A 21,843-nucleotide genomic window follows, 5' to 3' on the forward strand; every position below is an offset into this window, starting at 1 on the left:
ATTCAAATGAGCAGCATTTTAACTCTCTGCATTAACACTAGCCCAATTTCTTTCCTCTCATGTATTACCATGACATTTAAGTCATAAAGCTAAACATCTGCTTTCCTGCAGAAGGTCAATTAACAACACTTAACACCGTTTTGAATGTCTTTTTTTAATCCTCAAAGACTCTACTAACCATCCAGATGAATAAACATTCTGCCTGCTGCTCAATGAAAACGATTTTTAACCAGTTCCCAAGTTACAACTCTTGTTTCTAATCAATACGAAGATGGTAGTCGGAAATTACATACAGTATGTCTTATATAGTTTGCTCAATTTGTACAACGTGAACCAAATTTTAATAACAGTAATATATATATTTGTCCATACTGATGTTCTGTTATGTAATATTTTCATACAAAATTGTCTTAATTTTTCTTGTGTCATGCATTTGTACCAGAGTGTTAACACTAGCAAAATCTTCCAATGTTGTCATACTGAGATCTGTGAGGTCTAATGAGTGTCCATTTGTCTTTAAAATATTTTCATATATCTAATGTAGCAAATGAAACAAGTAGATTTTTCATTATTTCAGCTCTGTAGCTCTGCTAAATTATAAAGAGACACTCATTTTCTGCAAGAGTATGTCAATAAATCAGTATTAATGTATTTTCTTTCAGCTGCAAGTTAGACTTTGCAAGTAATTACACATTTATTGCTCAGGAACCAAAAATTTAGATTAAAGTATGACATTTTACTGATTTGCATAATCGACCACATCATGTAAATAAAGTTGTACTTAAGTTATGTTCACATAAATATTCTTTGTTTTTGTGTGTCTTGTAAGGATTAGATATCACACAGTGCAGTTTCTTTGTGCGTGCTCATATGTGTGGATACAAGAGTGTAGACAGGTGCAGGCATGTGTTTTTCACAGCATGGCAAAACTAAATTATCCTCAGAGGTGTGTGCTCCTCCCTGAGAAATCATGTACTACAAGACAAGAGAGAAAAGGGCGGCTGGGCGGGTGAAGGCCGGGACAGAGACAAACCACGACTAGAGATGGGGAGGGAGGGAGGGAGAGAGAGAGAGAAGATGTGGATGGATTATAATTGAGGCAGGAATGGGTTGTTCCAGCATGGCAGACAAGCGCCACGCTCTTAGACAGGGGCTAAGTAGGAGCAAGTTGGCCCACAGTCAGATTTGGGGAGCTGGGGCACTTAATCAACGTGGGCTTGTTGCTAGAGTTGACAAGTGAGTGATGAGCACGCGCTACAGGTAGGAGCCCCAGTCTTCCAACTACTCACTATGACCTTCGCTCTGGTCATAAATAATGCAGGAACCATAAAATACTGATTTAGGATAACTGGGCTGGCATTTGGTCTGGGTTAATCTTGGCCTGGTGTGGACAGGGAAGATAGTACAAGACTGCTGCGGACTGATGTAATGGACATTGTGTTGTGGAAGTAAGTGCACATATGTTATAGGTGCACACCTGTGTTCAGACCTGTAATGCCTGAGTTCATTCATTATCTCTAGCTCAGTATCAAGACCACACTTCTGACCTCTCTCAGTCTCGTGCCAATTTGGACTTGGATATGTCTTGGTCTCTGCCACTTTTTGATGTTGACTGGACTTTTCCCTGCCTGTCTAAAGCCATTGCTACATCTGTCTCTTAAGCGACCTGGCACATCCAATCATGCCAAGCTGCATTAACTGCCGGGTATGTGCTTTTTCTGGAAGGGTCTTGGCTTTGTTTCCATCTGCCCCTCACTTCCTGACATTGGCCTGGTTGACATTCCTGTCCAAACTCGAGTACACAGTATGTTGATGCAAGTGGCAACAATGTAGATATTTTGAGCAGATGCCACCCATGTGTGGGGGCCCCATTGATGTGCTTCCCTTTCGCTTTAGGTACACACTTGTATTGTAGGTAGATGATGCAACATGGTAGAAAACAGCTTGTGAGGGAGACAGTTCCAGCAGTGTCACTCATTCTCCCCTCCACAGAAACCAGGGCAGACTTAAGGAAGCAAAAGGATGATCTATCAAATGCAGATCAATGTGGTCACAAAGAGTGAGATGAAAAATTAAATTACAAATTTGAATAAATGATCAAAGAAACACATCAAATGCAGATGCTTCCATATCAAAAATGTTGAACTATTCCTTAAATGTTCACTCCAGTACTACAAAACATTTAAGGCAATTTTTACCTGGATTAACACTCAATTCAAGCTGGTCTTGGAATTTCAGAATTCACCCATAGTAACTACACTGCTATATACTGTAGAAACACACACACACACATAAATAAATACACATACAGTCTGCTGCTAAGGGACACGGATGGCAGATGTTAGCAACATCTCTACTAAACCTGATGCCCTGCTTACAGGCGTGTGAAAAAGCTGCAGTGATGGAGGATGTGCCTGGTTGGATGGAGAGACAGCTAAACTTTCCTCTGGATTCTGATGAGACAATCGGGATGTTGCCATGTTAACAATGACAATTTTCTCAAATTAGAGTCGGCTGATACATAGGTTTCATTTTTCAGTGGTCATCAAGAATAGGTCAACATGCTATATGACATTTCTAAAGAGTTAATGCCTGTGGTGGGTTTATTTCACTGCCGTGTAATGACATTATGGTGAGGTAACCTTTAATCAACCTTTGGACCTCTCGCCTTGTGATGTATGCTTTACACTGAGAAAATTCTCTGCAAGCGTTATTGTTAGTTGAAAGCAAGGTCTAATGAGTTATCAGCAATTATTTCATCATCCAATTTCTATTAGAGAGGAGTTATTTTAATTAAGAGATTCATTAAGTTAGTTCATTAATTTCCCCGCAGGTGCCATGGATTCTCAGGAGAATTTCAAATCAATTCTGCTGCCTATTATTTAATAAAAGGGCAGAACAGTTGCCAAGTTAAAGGGCAGGTTCCATCTGGTTTCATCCACTGTTGGGTTAGATTCATTGACAGTCAATAGAATAAAAGAAGTAGTATGTATTAGATGGTTAGACAAATGGGTTGGAAGGTGGATGGTTCATATGTTATTTGGTTAAGTGGGATCCAGCTCTGGAAGTGGCAATGGCTCCACACATAAATATACATATTAACCCATGACAATTCAACCAATGTGGAATCCCATGAGTATCTTTCTGTACGGAGAGACTGCAGTATTTTTTTCCACATTAATGCCAATCAGAATTCTTTCAGGAGGCTGTTTAACTCCTAACTGACCATTTCACAAAATTTCACTACATTTGCCGCATATTGCAGCTCAAGTCCTCTGCCTGCCCTCCAGCTGTATACGATTGCTGTCAGCCTGACACTTCTCCCAGTTGATGTATGCAGGATGCTATCTATCATTGCTACGACATTGCAGATCCCCTTCAGTTTGACACATTTGACAGACACTCTTACCCATTAATGCCATGGTATCACCTAGCTTGTTATCACTGTATCTGCAGTATGCAGAGGGTTCCGCGAGTGTTGAATGCTCACTGCTCGGTGTACAGTAAGTCTCTAGAGTGTGCAGCAGTGGGATAATTTTTCTGCTTAGTTCCCTGGATAGGCTTCATGAATATTATACCTGCTGAGTGAATAGTCAAGAGATCACCTGGCTCTTCAGGCTCAAAAGTCATCGTGATGGATGTGAAATGTTGGAAAGACATTGTAGGACAAAGTGTTGGCCCACACCATCGATCACTCATGCGGAGCAGATGACACAATTCGCTCTCTCTCTTCCAGCGGGCGAGTTTATCAGCGCTGCCCAGAATATTTAACAGGGAAGAGAGCGCACCCGTGGGATCTCATTTGCACAGGTGTCCATCTGGTAGAAGTTGTCTGGGATAATCTCCACATCATGTTACATTTGCATCTGTGCTTCATTAAAATGGCACACTTACTGTACTGTAAGCGGAGAGTCCGGCGCTGGCCAGTTCGAAGGGCGAGGGATTGTTTGCCGACACTGTAGCGAAGACCAGTGTGTGTTGTACTAATCCACGAGGCAGCTAATGCTGCACAATTATGTAAGGATTTAACATGTTTGTAATTGTTTGTTGGTTCAGCTCAATTTGTGTAACCAGCTTTAGTTGGAAAATTAGCAATGAGATTTTCCTAAACACTGCCAATTTGTTTGGTCTTTTAACCAGGAGGGATTTGCTGCAGTCAAGCCATAGTACTTGTCAATCGTGACAGTCTTATTAGCCAGTTTGGGCAAAGAAAAGGTGCTCTTATTGAATTCATTGATCATCAAGGACCTGTGCTGCTGTTCTCCTCATTCAAATAGCACAACTTTCACAGTAAATCAATGTGTTCATTGATCCCCATGTTCTGTTAAGAATTATTCAAGCAGCAGATCCAATCTTAAAATCACTGTTCCGTTAATGACCCACACAGGATCGCTGTAAATGCTTAGCAGCTGTATCTTTTCCTCTCATGTGGTTGTGGAGCATCGGTCTCCCGGGCAGGACTGGATCATGATCAGAATCCAACAAAGTTCTGTATATACACACAAGAGCGTACAATCCAGTTTGGTTTAGTACTTAATGAATGACAAGTGGCCCTGCAGAACACAAATGAAGGTTTACTACACCAAGCAGTAAGATGAAATGTTTATTCCACTGTGGATGATACGCACCGGTATCTTTGGTCCCAGGCAAGCATGTAGTCTCCAAACATTACAAGTAATGTTGCATTTTACGCCTGCTCCCCCTCGTGTTATAAATTCTCTTCTTTATGTATATGACCTGAGTAGCTACAGTACATCAATTGTAGCAAGTAATTTTCTGCTACCTCGCACTGTATCTGCTTAACACGTGAAAACAAAAGGCTCAATCTGCAAGTGCTGTTGACATTCAGAGCTGTCGCTCCATGTTACCTCCTGTGTCCCTGCCCCTGTATACACACACATGTACATTATACATACACATGCACACATTTCCAGTTTTCAATTAATAGTTTAGAGAGGTAGGCTCATCATGCATTACTGGTATTCATACTTGAATGGATGAGAAAACATTGTATGATTCTGTAATTGTCCAGATTAAGGGTCATATTAGAGATGATGATTCTCTGTGCTTTACAGGAACATTTTCAGCCAAGAAAAATTGTGAAAATTATTAATTGCTTTCCAGTGCAAGGTTTTTCTCTGCCCCCCTCTGCTGCATTTAATGATTCAAATAGAATCTGAGGACTGAGCCTTGTGGAGATTTTGATAGCACAGACACAGAGCTTATGTGAAGCCAGAGATGGAGTGCTGGCAGATTTTGGCTGCATCTGGCAAAACTTCAATATTATACAGTTATACAAATTTATTTCTGTGACTGATTTGTTTATTTTTTTTGTTTTTGCAGGAACTCCACATACTGCATGAAAGTGTCCATGTCTCTCACAGTGGCGGAGAATGACACAGACCTCTGCTACAACTCCAAAATGAGGTTTTTTGAGAAGGCAGAACTGAGCAAAAGCAAAGACATCACCTGCCCTGGCATTGAGGATTATATACAGCCAGGAGTGGAGCCTGAGATTGTATGGTATAAGGTAAGATAACCTCTTTTTGTTAGTTGTTTGCCTGAGTAATGAATATAATTTCAAGCACTGATTAAGGTGCAAGATGTTGTCTAAACAAAAGGTTTTATCTGTCAACCCATTATGCAAAGTATTAGAAATAGCCTTTCAATTAAAATGACAGACTTCACAGGAAGTTCTTACCTTGTTAAGGTCAGCTATATTCAGATCTAATTAGCTTGAAATACCATCTAATTAAAAAGCATCAAAAAATAGATATATAATTGATAAAAATACATTTTCTTTATATCTATACTTCTGTTTTTCATGTTTTAAACTTGAACTTTCTCTTCCTCCTTATGGAGAGTTGCAGTGCCCACAGTGTAACTGACCCGGTCAGGCCTCCCGTGTCCGACAGGCCACTTGGACAGAGCTGTTAGGTGAAGCTTGGAGGGCAATTTATCAAATGTGAAAGTGTGCTGGATTCTGGGCTGCTGCTGGACATTTGGGTGCCCTAAGCGTAATTGCTAAGCATAATGACTGTGGGCTCTAAACCCTCCAGTTATTGGCTCTCGCTTCATCAGTGGGGGCTGATTGAATTCTGGGAGGCCCATCTTGGACCACAGTTCGAAACCAAACCCACAGTGCCCCAGTTTCCTTTGCCTCAGGTGCTCTGTGGCCCAAAATCTGAAAGGCTGTTTCTGAAGTTCATTTACAGAATAATCCTTTACTTTTGTGTGATTTTTGGTGTTTCAGTCTTTTGTAACTTTCCACAGCTTTTATAAAGACTTTTATTCTCTACCTTCAGTTATCGCAAGTAGCCCTACAAGTCTTTAAAGCACCGCAGTCCGTGTAGAATTTACTGAACATTTACCCAGCCGTTACCTACCATCAGTCCTTCTTTCAAAACCTCAGACATTGAATCTTAATTGAGACTGAGCTCAAATTGGCCAGAGACAGACCGACTTTGAGTTGAGATTTAACTGTGATTTACCCACAAGACATTCAATCAGATTCAAATGTGCACCAGTGGTGTTGGCATTAGAGTATCAGCAGAGTACACTCAGATTATAAAGGACACCCTGTGCATCTGTTTGAATATGATTGGCTGTTACAAGACAGCTGATAACTGATCAGTGAGAACTAACGTTGTGGTTCATTTATGAAATTTCTTCTCATTACACACATAAGGAAAAATGTCACAGATGATTTGCTCTCAAATCCAAACATACTCAACAAGATTGGAAAATAATGGTGCATCACACACTACAGTATTTGATAATGGTATCTACACATTATCTCTCTCTCTCTTTGCCCCTCACCTACTACAGCTTCTCCCCATTTCTTCTCCTTGTCCTTGTCTTCTCCTTGATTTGTCATGTGAGACACATTAGCCTCTGTAGTTCTGGATACATCTATCAACCTTTCTTCCATTTTGACTATTCATGAAACTCTTAAGCTAATGTACATCATCTTAGCCGTCAACAATTTTAAAGGTCTGCGCCTCTCCACCTTTGAGTTGATACATGTCTCATATCGGATATTGTGGTAAAGTAGTTATTGATGAGATTCTCACATATATCAAACCAATATAGTATTTAGTCCTGCCTCAGAGTCATAAACACACTAAATTCAATCCCCTGAATCACTATTCAACTGAAGTAGTGTCTGGATGATTGGACTGCACCAAACGTATGTCGGAAATTTTGCATGATGCGGAGAAAGTTTGTGCATGAGGTATACCATGGGGTATAATTATATGGGAAGCTGCTATAGTTCTTTATGACAAGGTGTTTAAAACAAAGGGCCCTCTATGGAATTAGCCTTTTTTAAATTCAATATGAATAAAGATAAGACAAAATATAAAGTGTCATGTCTCTTCTCAGTTTCTATTGATCAGAGGTATGAAAGTGAAAGACTGTTTCCTGCTGATTTCAAACAGAAGTTACAACTGAATGCCAACAGGACAACTGACCCGGTGAATTTACTTTATACTAACGTGCTGTATCCCCATCGGTGTGTTTTCTTTATTTTAAATGTAGGAATGCAAGCCAAAGCAGTGGAGACAGACCATAGAAAGAAGGAGGGACACTCTGTCCATCAAGGAAGTACGGGAAGATGACATTGGGAATTACACCTGTGAATTACAGTTTGGGAACTTTGTGGTGCGGAGGACCACCGAGCTGTCCGTCACAGGTAAAGAAAAATTTCTTCAATGCTGCGAATTCTTTCATTGCAGAGTCTTTGACATTTACTGAAAGAGGTGCAGTGAGTCTGAATTGCTGCTGAGCTTGCAACAGTACAACAGAACTCCAAGAACTGCACACTGGAAGCCTCCATGCAAATATATTTTTTTATTTAATGCATTCAAAACAAAAGTATTTCCACTAACTTATATACCCATTGTTGTTCATGCCTTAATGCACAGTTTTTGACACTGTGATAGGGCAAAAAAAGTCGCTTCAGCTTGTTGTAATATAATGAAGCTAAAATGAAACTCCCTGCACCTTTTGCCTAAGGGTTGCAGTCAATAGCCCGACTGTCTCTGTGACTTCTAGCCTCCTTTAATTGCTAAGTAGTGGAATTCACACAGAGCTACTTCAGCACTTTTTTCTTAAGGCTGCTGAAATATTTAAGCCTGAACCTAAAGTGGGTGACAGACTGCTTGCCACTGACACTGTCACAGCCAGGGTTGACACAGCAGGCACTGAAGATAGGGAGAACCCCAAATTTACAACTTAATTATACCTTTTTTTCTTTTTTTTTTCTCTTTTGTTTATCTGATTTGAATTAGCTTTGGCAAAACAAGAAAAGAGAGCTGGTACAGACTTTTAAATTTGTATTTTGATTTAAGGTGGTTTAACAGTTTGATTTATTTGGCTTCTTATGAATGAATCGTCACAGAAATAATACTTATATCACTTTACAGAAATAAAATGGTACTACACTATATACAGAAAAAAGTTATTTTAAAAGTTGAGCCCACGTTCATTAGAATGCTTTGTACAGTTTCACATGACAACAGCTCCTCTTCTCTGTGACTCATTTGGCTGAGCTCACTTTTCCTGAGGTGGCTCACGTCTGTAAGGATACAGACGATCGCAGGCTGACGCACACTGAAGCAAAGCCGAGAGCAAGTGAAGAGGTTTCAGATGGATAGAGGGCTGTTACGTTTCAGTGCTGCAGCCATCGCGCATTGTGGGTGTGAGGGTCAGGTGAAGTGTTTGCTGTTAACTGCTACCTGATTACACTTTACAGTCCCTTTAAAGAGACAAAGACAGACTCCACTGAAGGCCAAGCTAAGTCATAAATCATTTTCTCACCAACCTCAAAATGTCATCCTGGGGGGAATAGTCTTAATCTCTCTATCTACTTTGGAGACATTCAGCATTTCAAAACAATTGGCAAAAGATGATTGATGATTGAGCCATGGCAGTAAAAGTGGCATTTATGTTTTTTTCAATAGAAATGTACTGTAGGACTGTTCCACCTGTGTCTGTGTGGGTTTTCAGTCAGGTTGCCAGTCTGCATGTAAGTGTGAATATATCTCTTTTTAGCCCTTGACAGACTGACAGCTAGTCTAGGATGTACCCTGCCTCTTACCCATTGCATGCTGGGATAGGCTCTAGCCTTCACAACCCTTATGTGGTATAGAAAATAGATGGAGGGTTATACATCAAGTATTTTTTTTATGCTTTTATTTAAGATTCGGTTGTCGGCATGTGTGAGTGAAAAGGAAGTGATTGCTTTTATTTTGGTAGAATTTCCTCCATCAGTCCTATAATTTACTTTAAGGTCTTGTGAAGAAAATATAAGTAATGTAACAGCAGTGCCGAAATTTAGTTCCAGGAACTTGTTCCCTAAGTGGATGGAGAACAGTAGAAACAAAAGCAGAACCTGTGATACTGTAGTAAACTACAAATTAGGTTACATTTCAATTCATTCCTGCAGTGGCAATTGGCCTTAAGTATTTCACACAGAGATCTGTGGTTCAGACATGACCCTTCCCTCTGCATACTTTTTAATTTCTCTTTTTTTATATGGACTAAGTATACATGAAGCTTTATGTAATATTATCATCAACCTCCTACAGATCATTTCAATTCACAATCAAAACCCTTGACACTCCCCTCTTTACCAACAGGCAGACCCTCTCAAAGCAGTGCATAGGACAAAAGGTCAGATTCCCTTTGATTATAATGAGAACCGCTAAAATCATAATGAGGTCCCTTGCTGGGTGATTGGAAGCAACATTCATTTTTAAATGAAATTTGGGGTTTTATGACTTCTTTGTAAGGTGCACCGTTTGATGTCTTTGATTAAGAACTGCAGAATAAAGGAACAGTGATGAAATAGATATACAGGGGATCAGCAACTTTGGTGCATAAAATAAACTGTCAGTGTAGCTGAGCTGGGACTGATGCTGGTAACCTGCTTTTCTTATATCGAACCAGCACACAATGATGTGTGTTTGGTTAAGGAAGGGAAGGGGTGTGCTTTGCAGTGCGAGCATGTAAATATCCAAAAACCCTCTCTATTTTCACTCTGCTGCACCCAGTCTAATAATTTGGCTTGCCCTGCCAACTAGAAATGACAACATGCTTTTTCCACAACCTGTGCAGCAGTGTTGTGGCTGGATCAGAGGTTCAGCAGACTTGTACTTTTCAACCTACAGAGGTCAGATTAGCAGCAATAGTGTGGAGGTACTCTTTAACATTTGATCTTTATCTGGATATCTTATCTAAATCTGAAGAAAAGCATTTTAAGAAAGCTGTAAATGCACACAGAAGGCATTGCAATTGAATGGGACTGGATTGACTTGACCACATTTGGAGAGAATTGTGATCAGACCTCAAGTGTAAAGGCAATCTGCAAACGTTGGCCACATTGTTTTAAGAATAAAATCAGCCAAGATGTTGATGCCCATCAAAAAGCAATAGACGTGCCTTTCCTCAGCAAAGGAAAAATAAGCAAAAACCATGTAGCAGCTTCACTTTGTGAGATTCTCGAAGTACCATTCAATGGAAAAAATGAGGAATGATGTAATCAATGGGGTAGTTGGGCTAACACCAATGCTAACAAGCATGTCCACTAGCAATGATTACCTTCTTGTAGTGGCTCCTTAAAACTATGAGTGTCCCACTTTGCATCCCTTGACCTGGGATGTCCCATGTTTGTTGATACAAGTTTGTTGACATTTTTGCCTTGTAAATTGCACACTGAGATACCAGGTAGTGATCAGATGTATTCAGATATATATTGCATGTTAATACCCAGCGGAACTGAGGTCTTTTTGACGATTGTCCATGTGCTGGTATGCATTGATTTTTATACATATCAACAGATCAACAGACATCTGGAAAGGCTTTGTGTTGTAATTACCCAGCAGCAAGATTTAGCAAAAATCTCACTGCGTAGCCCCTGCTTACTTCTATTGCTACTTTCTATTCTACCTTTCAAATTTAGCGAGTAAATTGTGTTTACAGCAAGACAACGATCCTTAGGCTACCTTAACATGCAGTGTTAGCACGCTAACAAGCTGAAATCATCCAAACACAGTAGAACTGAGACAGCAAAGTCATCATATAGAAACACAACCAGCTGCTCATAACTGTAAGAACAATATGTTCATCAGAAGCTTTAGGATAAACTTTTGTTTGTTTACTTTTTAATATTGGAATCATTGTTTCATGCATCCTGACCTGGCACATCTGGGATGTCATTTCCTATAATATATGCAATCCTGTCACCATGATGAATGCTGTTAGAGCTGAAACATATTGATTTTATTATACTTCTGTCTAGTCTATTGTTCTCCAAGTGCAGCTAAATGACTTGAGTTTTGCTGAGTAAAAATAAATGTGGCATTTGTTTTGATGGTGGTGGTGAGAGCAGCACAGACTGCCAGTAGCACAATAACACCAACTGGAAAAGACACACAAGATGACAACCTGTACTTCATGCACACTTACATAAAAATTAATAATATTAAATATCCCTTCAGTACAGTATGAACTCACTTGATGAACATTAAAATATTAACAGGGCTTCTATGTCCTTGTTAATCCTAATAAAGTGTGTACCTCATCAGATCAATATGACAGTATTGCCTCTATTCTGCAGTATATCTGAAGTATATCTCCTGCCAGCACCATTCGGTGGCTATTACAAATTTCCTCTCATATTCATGAGTTGACTCATTAGCATATGAAGGTGGTTGGAATATAATTGCTCCTTTAATTGATGGAAGATAATTAATCTGGCCAAGGTGCCGGTGGAAAGGAGGAGACGACGAGTGGATTCAGAAAGTAATCTTTTTTTGTGTGAATGAATTTGATACACTGTGTAATCAGGTATTTGATGAGGTTTATACATTTGAGCGGGTTTTTTATATATATATCATTACCTTTGATATTTTGTCACTTTATTAGAGAACATACTTACGAATAAAAATGAAGCTTGTCATTTTTCTGTAAGTAATTTGAATTCATCGCCTCCTGCTGTGGCCGATGGTGCATTTGACTCTGAATGTTCAAGAGGGAGTTATTTATTACAGCACAGCATTGTGTTTACTTGCCAAATTTGAAATGTGTTTGTTGTGTGTGTGTGTGTGTGTGTGTTTGTGTGTGCGTGTGCTGATGTCATTGCATTTATATTTGTGGAAGTTGCTTGTAAGAAAGAGACATAGATACTTGCTGGATCTCAACGCTCGGTTCATATTCATATTACTGCCGCTTTGGTGTCATTCCCTCTGCATGGCATTATGATCTTCACACCCTCATGATGTTCTGAAGCAGTGGCACGGGCCCTTGTATGTGACCCGTTCTCACCACACATCCCATCACAGTGGGGATTCAGTGGATTAATTAAGGTTGTCACTCAAGCATCCGGTTGCTGCAGAGTATTTTCAACCTTCTGGCTTTTCCACGAGTGCTTGGACCCGGCTTGTTTTTTTATCTCTTGTGATGAAACAGACAATATGTTGATGTGAAAAACGGGGAGGAGGGAAGCATTCAATGACACAATATGTCTGTGTGCTTGCTTGCCAGACTGTAAAGTTCGCACTGTAGTTACTATTGCATATTGAACGGGCAGCTAATCTTTTGCTTCTCAGTAGCACATCAACAGTGTGGGTGATGATGAAGCTGTTATAATTACTTGGCTTTCTAAATAGCATTTCCATTATTATATTTGCTATGTAACTTGCACAAAAATAACTGTCTTTCATAACTGTAACTATTTGATTACTGCAGGTTGCTCAGTTGCTTCTAACGTCAACCAGACATTACCTAGTTAGTCACTATTTTTTTCACTTTAGAGCAATGGCAACAAGCTGTAAACACTGTCATAATATCATGTTTAAGAGGAACTTATTAGCAAAGTTGCTTAATTATGCATCCCATCAGGTATGGATAAACATTAGCATTCATGTGGAGCAATGTTTCATCTTTCTAATTCTTTTAACTCTATTTTGCTTTCATCCATTGTTATTATAAAAATATTGATTATAGCAGCTTTAAGAAAATCACCAAGCATTGGATTGACCTGAGGTAATATTTGGCAAAGAGTTCAGCCTATAGGGATGGACATGGTGGGTGAAAGAGGGAGGGTTTGAAGTAGGAAGAGCTATAATACATGATATAATACTTGAGCATGGAACAGGTAACAGTACATGTGAAAAACAACCTGCATTCACTCATTTTTTATAGCTTTCTATTGCATTTCACAGTGCTCATCAGTCTCATCTACAAGAATCACATCTAGCCACAACTCCTCCCCAAAATAACCACTATTAGTTTGTGATCACTACACAGTTGCATGATAACATCTACGTCAACACCATGACAACTGAAAAAACTCCATTCGCTGATAAAGCATGTGAGATGTGGCTGAGAGCCCTGTAAATGCTAGTAAATAGAGCCTTATGTTTATTTTTCATGCAAAAGAGGAAAAAAAATAGTTACAGTAATGACAGAGTGAGTGGAAATAAGGAAAAACAGTCCCCAGTGTGACTACCACACACAGTTTACTGTCACCCTGCAGATTCCCTGTGAGGAGGAAGGCAACCATGTTCCGTTCTGAAATACACTTCAAGCTGAGTGAATAGCTCTTAAAGCATGATGGATGGCTTTTTGATTAAGTCAAATGATTTTTTCATGTGCCCCGCTGTTTATTTTCTTAAATGAATTACTTGATGAGGGTCTCTGGAGAATTAGACAAGCCGTGCACATGTGATACTGTCTTGTGTTTTTTTTTTTTTTTTTTTCTCATAAAAAGTACATTTTTTTCACTGAAGTAAACAAAAGGATAATGCAAAACATAATGTCTGAAATGGCAAGTTAATTTTGTTATTATAGTTTTACTATTTTAAGATTTATGATATCATTTTTTTTATCACCTCCTTTTTCTGCCTTAGTCCTTGCCTCGCCATTTGTCACATCCCACCCCTGCCATACTCTCATACCCCAGTCAAGACCAAATATCAATCAGAGTCGAAAGGCAGAACTTGAGGCTTTCCTTTACAGCCAATAATGGAAAGTCTCAAGCTGGGCTTTGACAGTGCCTTTTTTTTTTCTTTTTCTTCCTCTTCTTCTGCTTCTTCCTCTACTGCCACCCACTAAATTGTACAGTCAACAGTGGCACCAAATTGAAGGCCTTGTTGCAAAAGGACATGACCATGATAACACCATTCAGAAATCAATATTATATATTGCCACTTGGGATCTATCTTACAGTCTTACAGCAAAGAGAAAAAAAGCTCTGTGACTACAGGGTGTACAATTGAGATAAATGCAGAATATGAGGAGAGTAAGACTATGTAGTGCAAATGGAGAAATTAACATGCCGATACTCCATCAGTATTTAGCTCTGTATCAGATATAGTCTGAAAAAACTCTGCATCAAGGACATTGTTTCTGTTCAGTGCAAGTGGAAATTTTTCCAAGCAGTCTCTTCCATTTTTTCCATTTAATAAACTGCCCTTGACCTCCACTCCTACATGGAGACATAGAGGTCAGGTAAAGGTATTGCAGGGAAGAATTTTAGCAGAGGACTCATTCCTTGTTGAAGCAGTCTTTGGCACAACTAAATATGTTTAAGAAAACAATGAAAGCTTTGTAAAGTGCTTTGCTGAGACCTGAACTGGGAAACTTTGTGCTTTAGAAAGATGAGATGGAAGCAAGAGTTTTCTTTGAAACAGGGCTTTGGAATTCATTACCTAAAAGTAATGTGACCAATATTTCATTGTCATTAATGGAAGTAAGAGCTGGAGATTATGAAATAATATATATTTTCAACGAAGCATCACACCAGCTCATTCATTCACCACTGTTACCATGGCACATTTGTATTTTGCTCACTTACTTACTATGCTCCAGTGAAGATTTCCCACCATGTCACAGTTTAATTTGGTTTTATGACATAATTGGGTCTCATTTTATGGGGGAGAATAAGTACTCTTTGCTGTAGCAGCTTTTATTTGTGATTTAGGCTGATGAGACAGGTGTATTTATAGATAAAAAAAAATGTCCTTGTGCAGCTGTAATTTGAAAAAAAAGTACATGAGCCAGGAAAATCTTTAAGAAAGCTGCTTTGAGGATAATCAATGAAATATAGCCTTTAACACGGTGGATCATTAACTTTTTGACTCTTTGCTGAATCACAGCCACCATCATTGAATTTTATAACAATATTTAACATTTTAGGGTTAATACTTATTTTTTTATGGATTAATCTGTATCTATTGGCCTGTTTTTTTTTTGTTTTTTTGATTAATCGCACAAAAAAAACCCATCAGGAAATCATGAAAAATGCCCAGTGGCCAAATGTCACATTTTCAAATTGCTTATTTTGTTCAATCAACAGTAGCAGATACTTGCAGCTGGTGGAGCTGAGGTGAAGCTTAATTAGTAATAGCAGGTGTTAGAAAAAGTGTCCAAAAAACAACAAACCAGTGAATTACACACTATAGCTTCAAGGCCAGGTCAAAATGCAACACAGACATCAGCTATTATAATAATAATATTGATTGGCTGTAGCCTACTCACTGGTCACAAAAGAACAACCTCTCTGTTAATGTGATGAACAGAAAAATGGTCTATCGCAGTGTTATTGTCAAGACCCTTTAGTTCCTCCACCCTTCCCATCTTTTTCACAAACATATCTTTAACCATATATAACACTTGGCTAATACAGTCAAACTGTCTTTATCTGAGCTTTGAGTAATCAGTCATACATTTATACATGTACATGAAGTTAAATGGGGTTGTTTCGGCACAACGCATATTTATACTAATGGGAAAATGTCAGGGACCTGCTGACTAAAAGTCCAAAATCCAATTTAAAAATATAACTATGCTTTTTGCTGTACTCTGTAGATTTTCTACATGTTACAGTTCTCTCAGTCAGTGCTGTATTTCTCCAGTGTGTCCAGCTGTTTGCCATAACTCCCTTGCCTTCAGCAATGCCCCCATCCCCCCTATGGTTTGGCAGGCTTTTTGTTATGCATTCCCCTGCCATCACTACCCAACCCAGCGAGTCGACTCAACCCTGCGCTCTGATCAATCCAGCAGTAGTGCGCGTATACTGTAGTGCACACTCAGCATCCCGGTGGGTTTTCCACCTGCTGGCGCCATCAAAGGAGCAGGACACAGGCGATGTGATTGCAGAGCTTACAGCAGGGGAGGAAGTGGGCGAAACAGGAGAGAAAATATCTGAGCATGAAGCATGTGCAGAGCACCGTGTTCTCAAACTGGAGTGGTTACTTGGTTACTGTATATCAGTACAGGCTGTAATTTTACTGAAATGTGTGTATAGCTGTCAACCATGTTTTTTCACTTGCAGGCAAAGGAGGTTTCAACATTATAATTTGCCTGTGAGTCTTTGAGATACAAAATTCATAGCTACAGAGCACTGGGAAAGCTATATCATTACATCTGTATTCTAAGGTCATCTACAGTGTTTGTGTGGTAATGTTTACTGCTGTGAGTCAGTGACAGGTATTTGGCAACATATTTCTGGATGCCTGGTTTTTTTTTTTGGCTCAGCCTGGCGGATCCTAGCCGCATGAACAAACTGACGAGGAAGAGCTCCAGGAATTAGTTTGACTTGGCCAGCTTTCCACAAGGTGAGATGACTTTGATCAGTGTCCCCTTGTTTGATGAGGTGGCACTTTCTGGGCACAAATGCTGTTTTAAGCAAACAAAGGACTATCTCCCTTGGCGTTTTGTCACAAGATTTAGGACACAGAGCTAGCAAGGGTGGATTGGAGGATTTAATGCATTTTCAGTGCTAAGTATCTGGACAGCTGTGTGTATCTTTCATTACCAGGCATGGAAAAACATGAGGATATTTTAATGGAAGTGCAAATATTAGACTTTTCTGCCATTGACATCCACTTTGTGTGTTCATTTGGAAATTCCATGCCTTGCGAAGTGTGCATGGTGCATGGAGAGGGAGTTAAGAGTTAAAGGTAAACAAGGTAGCACATGATGAGGTGTTTGTATTTTGTTGAAAATTAAGTAATTGACATTATGCTGAGAATATACTTCTAAGGACCACATACTCGTTTTCCCCATTTCACTCTGTTTTGGAGAGATAGAGGCAGTTCAAGTTAACTAAATGCCAGCTTGCAAATCCCTTACATTGAATCATTACACAACCCAAAATCCCTAAAAATCACATTCATGTTGGGTGATTCTGCAGTGCAATGGGAATGTTCACTTGCAATGGAGGAAGTCATGTGCCCCAGTGTGCAAGGTGGACAGTAAGAATATGGAGGTTCAGGTGGTAGATGGCTGTGTAGTATGTCCAACTTTCATGCCAGGGACCCAAATTTGCATTCCATTACAGACTAATAATTCACCTTATTTTATTTTGCTGCTTTCTGTATTATTTTTGTCTTCCAATCTCAAAGACTAAATTAACACCTTGCTGAAAAGCAGTTTCTCTGCCCGCTCTGGTTGAAATATTCTAATCTGCTTTCCTTATGAGCTCTGTTGTATCCATAACAACACCCAACAGTGATGTCATAGTGTACTGACATACCCTGGAGTACACTTCTACATCACTGCAGCCAAGTGAGAAGTCAAACCACTTGAGGGCAGCAAAAACAAGATTTTGTAAAGCTGTTAAACTGCCCTTTAACCACGTGTTTTACTTGCCTAATCATGCTGTAGTTGCCCAGATACTGTTGATAAAACAGCAATGAATGCTCATTAAACATAATCTGACTATGACAGGGTTAGGGTTGTGATATGAAACACGTGTTAACTTTGGTCACCTTCTTTACCACAGTGACTAAACCACTTGGGCACTTATCAATGGTCTCTCCTCTCCATTCATTAAGCTATTTTCATAATGTGTGATTAGCACAGCTGTTTAAAAAGTGTAAGACAAATAATTTGACTGGCTGAGAAGATGATTCATCATCACACCCACCTACTTATATTCTGTCTGCTAACTCTTTTGCACATCGTGCTCATTGATGCACAAAATGGCAGCAAAAATGGCAGGTGCACTCCATTAGCCTTCATTGTCTGTCTCCTCATGACACATCGCTAGTGATTAAATCAGCCTGAATATAAAAAATCTGAACCCAGGACTGTTTTGTATGAATATTCACAGAAAACCTATTTGCCTAAAACAAAAGGCCTTCATGGAGCAGGTGAAACCAAGCAACAGATGTGATGTCGGTGTGAACAGATGGTGCAAAACTGCAAAAAGGTCAGGTGATCTGATGCCTGTGTTGCAGCACATTGATTGGTCTTTTTTTTTTTTTTTTTAAAGACAGAAGACAGAATCCCTGACAATAATCCCCCTGCATGAAAGTGGGATCAAGAGCTTATAGGCCCTAATTACTAACAATGGGAAGCTATTTGACATATTCCTCGTGATTTGACAGGTATAATGATGCTTTTGATGAATATTGCTTTCTCTGACAGCTGAAATTCAACTACAGAAAAGATGAGAGTATGAAATGAAAATTAATGTATTCCGCTCTTGCACCACATTTCTCCTACGCTTATTTATTTATTGTCTTATCACATTATAGGTAAATGTATATGCAAATGAATCATAGAGAAAGCTCATGTATTTTCTGGCTTCTTTGTCCTTGATATGCATCACCCTCAAAGAAGGTTAGTGTTATTACAGCTGATTTAGGATCCCCAAACCGAACGTCACCTTTGCAGCAGGTTGCTGTCATACATCTTGTCAAATATCTATCAATTAGCCAACTGTGCTTACAAACGCTCCTCTGGCACACCATACATCTGGGACATCTAATTAAGATGACGTGTTACATAATTAATGCCTCGCTCAACTAATTAGCGCTCACTTAGTGCCATAGCTTTGGAGTTGTGAAAATCAGCGCTAAACTAGTGTTAATGTAATTCCACACCACAGTGGTATGGAAAGTAAGAGAAAACCGAAATTCCTTATGATGGTGAGATTTATAGAAATCCATTTTTAAACACATCAGTCTGTGTTAAGAAGGTGTTTTTGCTGTGTTCATGTGTCTGTATTTCTGTTGTTAGGTTGATTTGAAATGACTTTAGATTCACAGCTCCTCTCAAGGCCACAAGTACATACATCCGTAGCCTTGAATATATTCTCTCCCTCTTTTTCTGCCTTCCCTATCTCTGACAGTTTGTAGAAATGCCCCATCAAGGACACTTCAGCCACGTGTCAATCCACTGATTCCGCCAGAGAGATAAGAAGGTGGGAAGGGACAGCGGATGGGACTCGTGCATAATTTATAATGAGCAAAAATCAATTTTGTGGCATAAATTACTCTGATGTTAATTAGTTGCAGATTGGTCTTTTACAAAAGGTGCATTCTAAATCACTTCAGGGAGAGATTCGCTGCACTGAGACGAGACTGAACTGTTCAGCTGGTGATAATTTCAAATGATGGTATGATGGAAAATTAGGCTTGTTTCCTTATTGGGAACATGACCAAAATGTTTCCAGAAGAAGAAAATTATGATTTTTTTTATTCTATTCTTTTTATTCTATGAATAAAGAATTTTAAAAAAGAATATAATTATTTTCAGTCCCTCCGCTGGTAAGACAGGGAACCCATGGAGAAAAAAAAATGAAAAGCTTGTGTTAGTGAAGTCTCCCTTCTCCCTGATTCCTCACTCTTTCACACACTGACACACACCCTTAATTCTGCACACACACAGACATGCCACCACACACACACACCACCCTCGGTCAGGGAGATGGCTTACCAGCGCTTAGTTTAGTGGCGATGCCCAGTTGGGCCTTGATGTAATGGAAATTGATTGCACTGCTCCCAGGCTACACTGTCATGACAAGTTATTTTAATGGCACTAAAGTGGGCTTATGTTGAAGTTTAAAAGGAGGGGGCAGGGGCAAAACAGTGACTTGGGGCGTATTTGCAGCATTGCAAGGCTGTTTATTTATTTATGAGATAGCACAGTGTTCCTCAAGAAAAAAGAAGTAAAAACGACCAGTTTACAACCAGAGATTCAGAAAAAAATGATGGGGTAGATGGGTGATGGGGGTGATGGTTCAGAGCCGTTTTCCTGCCAGCTCAAGAGTTACCACCTCAGAACTTGTTGCAAAAGTTATAATTAAAGAATGATTTGTGCTTTTCAATGTACATTTAGGTGCCAGTTCTATGACTGTACAGTATACTACATATAAGCCATATAATGTATATGCCCATTTATCTTATCCCAGTAGTAGCCTGCCAAGCAGGCAGGAAGGAAATTTTCGGCAGAGATGTTATTTATTGGCCTCATGCAGGTAATGGTTGCAACATAAGAGCTGCGACAGAAGGAACTTTCCACTTTCTCTTTGTGCCTCTGCTTTTTGTTACCTTCCCCATCAAAACGTGGAAAAAAAATAATATTAATAAGGACAGGGGCTTTACCCTGCTGCCATTTCTTCAGTCATGTGTGTTCCACAGTTGAGGTCATTTCCTGTCAACAAGTTGCACTCAGGTAACTCCTAGCGGAGGTTGTCAGTGGCTTGCTGACGTGTGCATTTGTATTATTGGAGGAGAGTGGGCTGTTCTTTGCCATGGGCAAACTTCTGCAGAAGCTGTTTATGCTCAGGCTGCCTTCTTGTTTCCTTTTCTGTTTCTTCCACTATTTTTTCTTCTTCTCATCCTGTTTAGCTGCCACATACGTAATAAACAAAATGATTTATATTATAAGCAAATGACATACAGGACTTCGTGATGAGTACTTAAGAGCCTCATAACACAATCAGTCCTAATTTATTTTAAAGTTTAATGGCATTTTGAGTTTAATGGCATTTCAGATTACAATGTCTCTGTAATAAATTACGATGGCTCATGCATGAGCACTTCAAGTAATGTGTTTCCTTCATATTTTGTCCGCAGGCCAATTAAAGCTCACTGTGTGACAGTCTGGCCAAATCAAAAGGTCCCCACACTCCTTGACAGCTAAAGCAGTCAATTAAAATCCTGTGCCCAGGCTGAAACAACGCCCACCACAAGTGATCATTACCACATATGTGGGTCGGATAGAATCTGCAGGCGACGTATTGATTGCAATAGTGAAAACTGATCTTGCACTTTGGCCTGAAGGGGCGAGGCTGTCATGCTTAACAGTGATGAAGGTATCAAAAAGGATTTTGTGCAAAAATCGCAAACACACACATGCACACGTGCCCCGCTGTGCTGATTGCCCGTGCTGGTGTCACTGTCTACTGTGCGCAGCGGTAAGCCTCATCACGCGGGTCAGCAGCGCCAACACCTCACTCACATACTGCTTGATCATCTGAACAAGCCCGGAAATTAACTTTGATGTGGAATGTCTGTGGGCGAGCGGCTCAGGTCCATGAGGGGAAAAGAGGTGGCTGGTCAGCTGTGTTTGTGGGCGAAATGTGTTTGCCTCATGTAGAGATATGAAAGAGAGCATGAGAGAGGAGGAGTGTGTGTGTGTGTGTGAGATAGAGAGAGAGAGAGAGAGAGAGATGGAGAGAGAAGCCACCCCCATATACTCAATGACGAGTCACCAGTCTACTTCAAATATGCTTAATTCATATTCAACACACATGGAGTTGTGGGTTTATAGAGCTGGGTTTAATACATCTCAACTCTCTCTGTGACAGATCTGGAGCATGTCTAAATTAGATTGTAATTTCAATGACCTATCTCATACAATACATACAGGGCAGGGGCAGAGCTATCATTTAGACTAAGTGGCCTCCTCGGTGACATTAGAAAGTGCTTTGGCTTCATCTGCCTTTTTGTGTTTGTTGGACTGTTTGTGCATTCATGGTGAAGATGAATGATGCACCTGCAATTGCACAATTCTAGTGACCCACAGTGGACATTATTGCAACTG

The 21,843-nt window shown here is 39.7% G+C and overlaps 1 protein-coding gene across 4 annotated transcripts in view; it reads left to right on the plus strand.

Moving 5' to 3' along the window:
- LOC122976235 (interleukin-1 receptor accessory protein-like 1) overlaps positions 1-21,843 on the plus strand; it is a 301,394-nt gene that overhangs the window by 152,553 nt on the left and 126,998 nt on the right. For all 4 annotated transcript variants that reach the window (XM_044344602.1, XM_044344605.1, XM_044344604.1 and 1 more), the window contains exons 4-5: positions 5,344-5,530; positions 7,540-7,693. In XM_044344602.1, the coding sequence (XP_044200537.1) occupies positions 5,344-5,530; positions 7,540-7,693 (341 nt within the window). The remainder of the gene's footprint in view (positions 1-5,343; positions 5,531-7,539; positions 7,694-21,843) is intronic.

The sequence above is a fragment of the Thunnus albacares genome, chromosome 24 (assembly GCF_914725855.1).
Source record: "Thunnus albacares chromosome 24, fThuAlb1.1, whole genome shotgun sequence".
In the NCBI taxonomy this organism is placed as follows: domain Eukaryota; kingdom Metazoa; phylum Chordata; class Actinopteri; order Scombriformes; family Scombridae; genus Thunnus; species Thunnus albacares.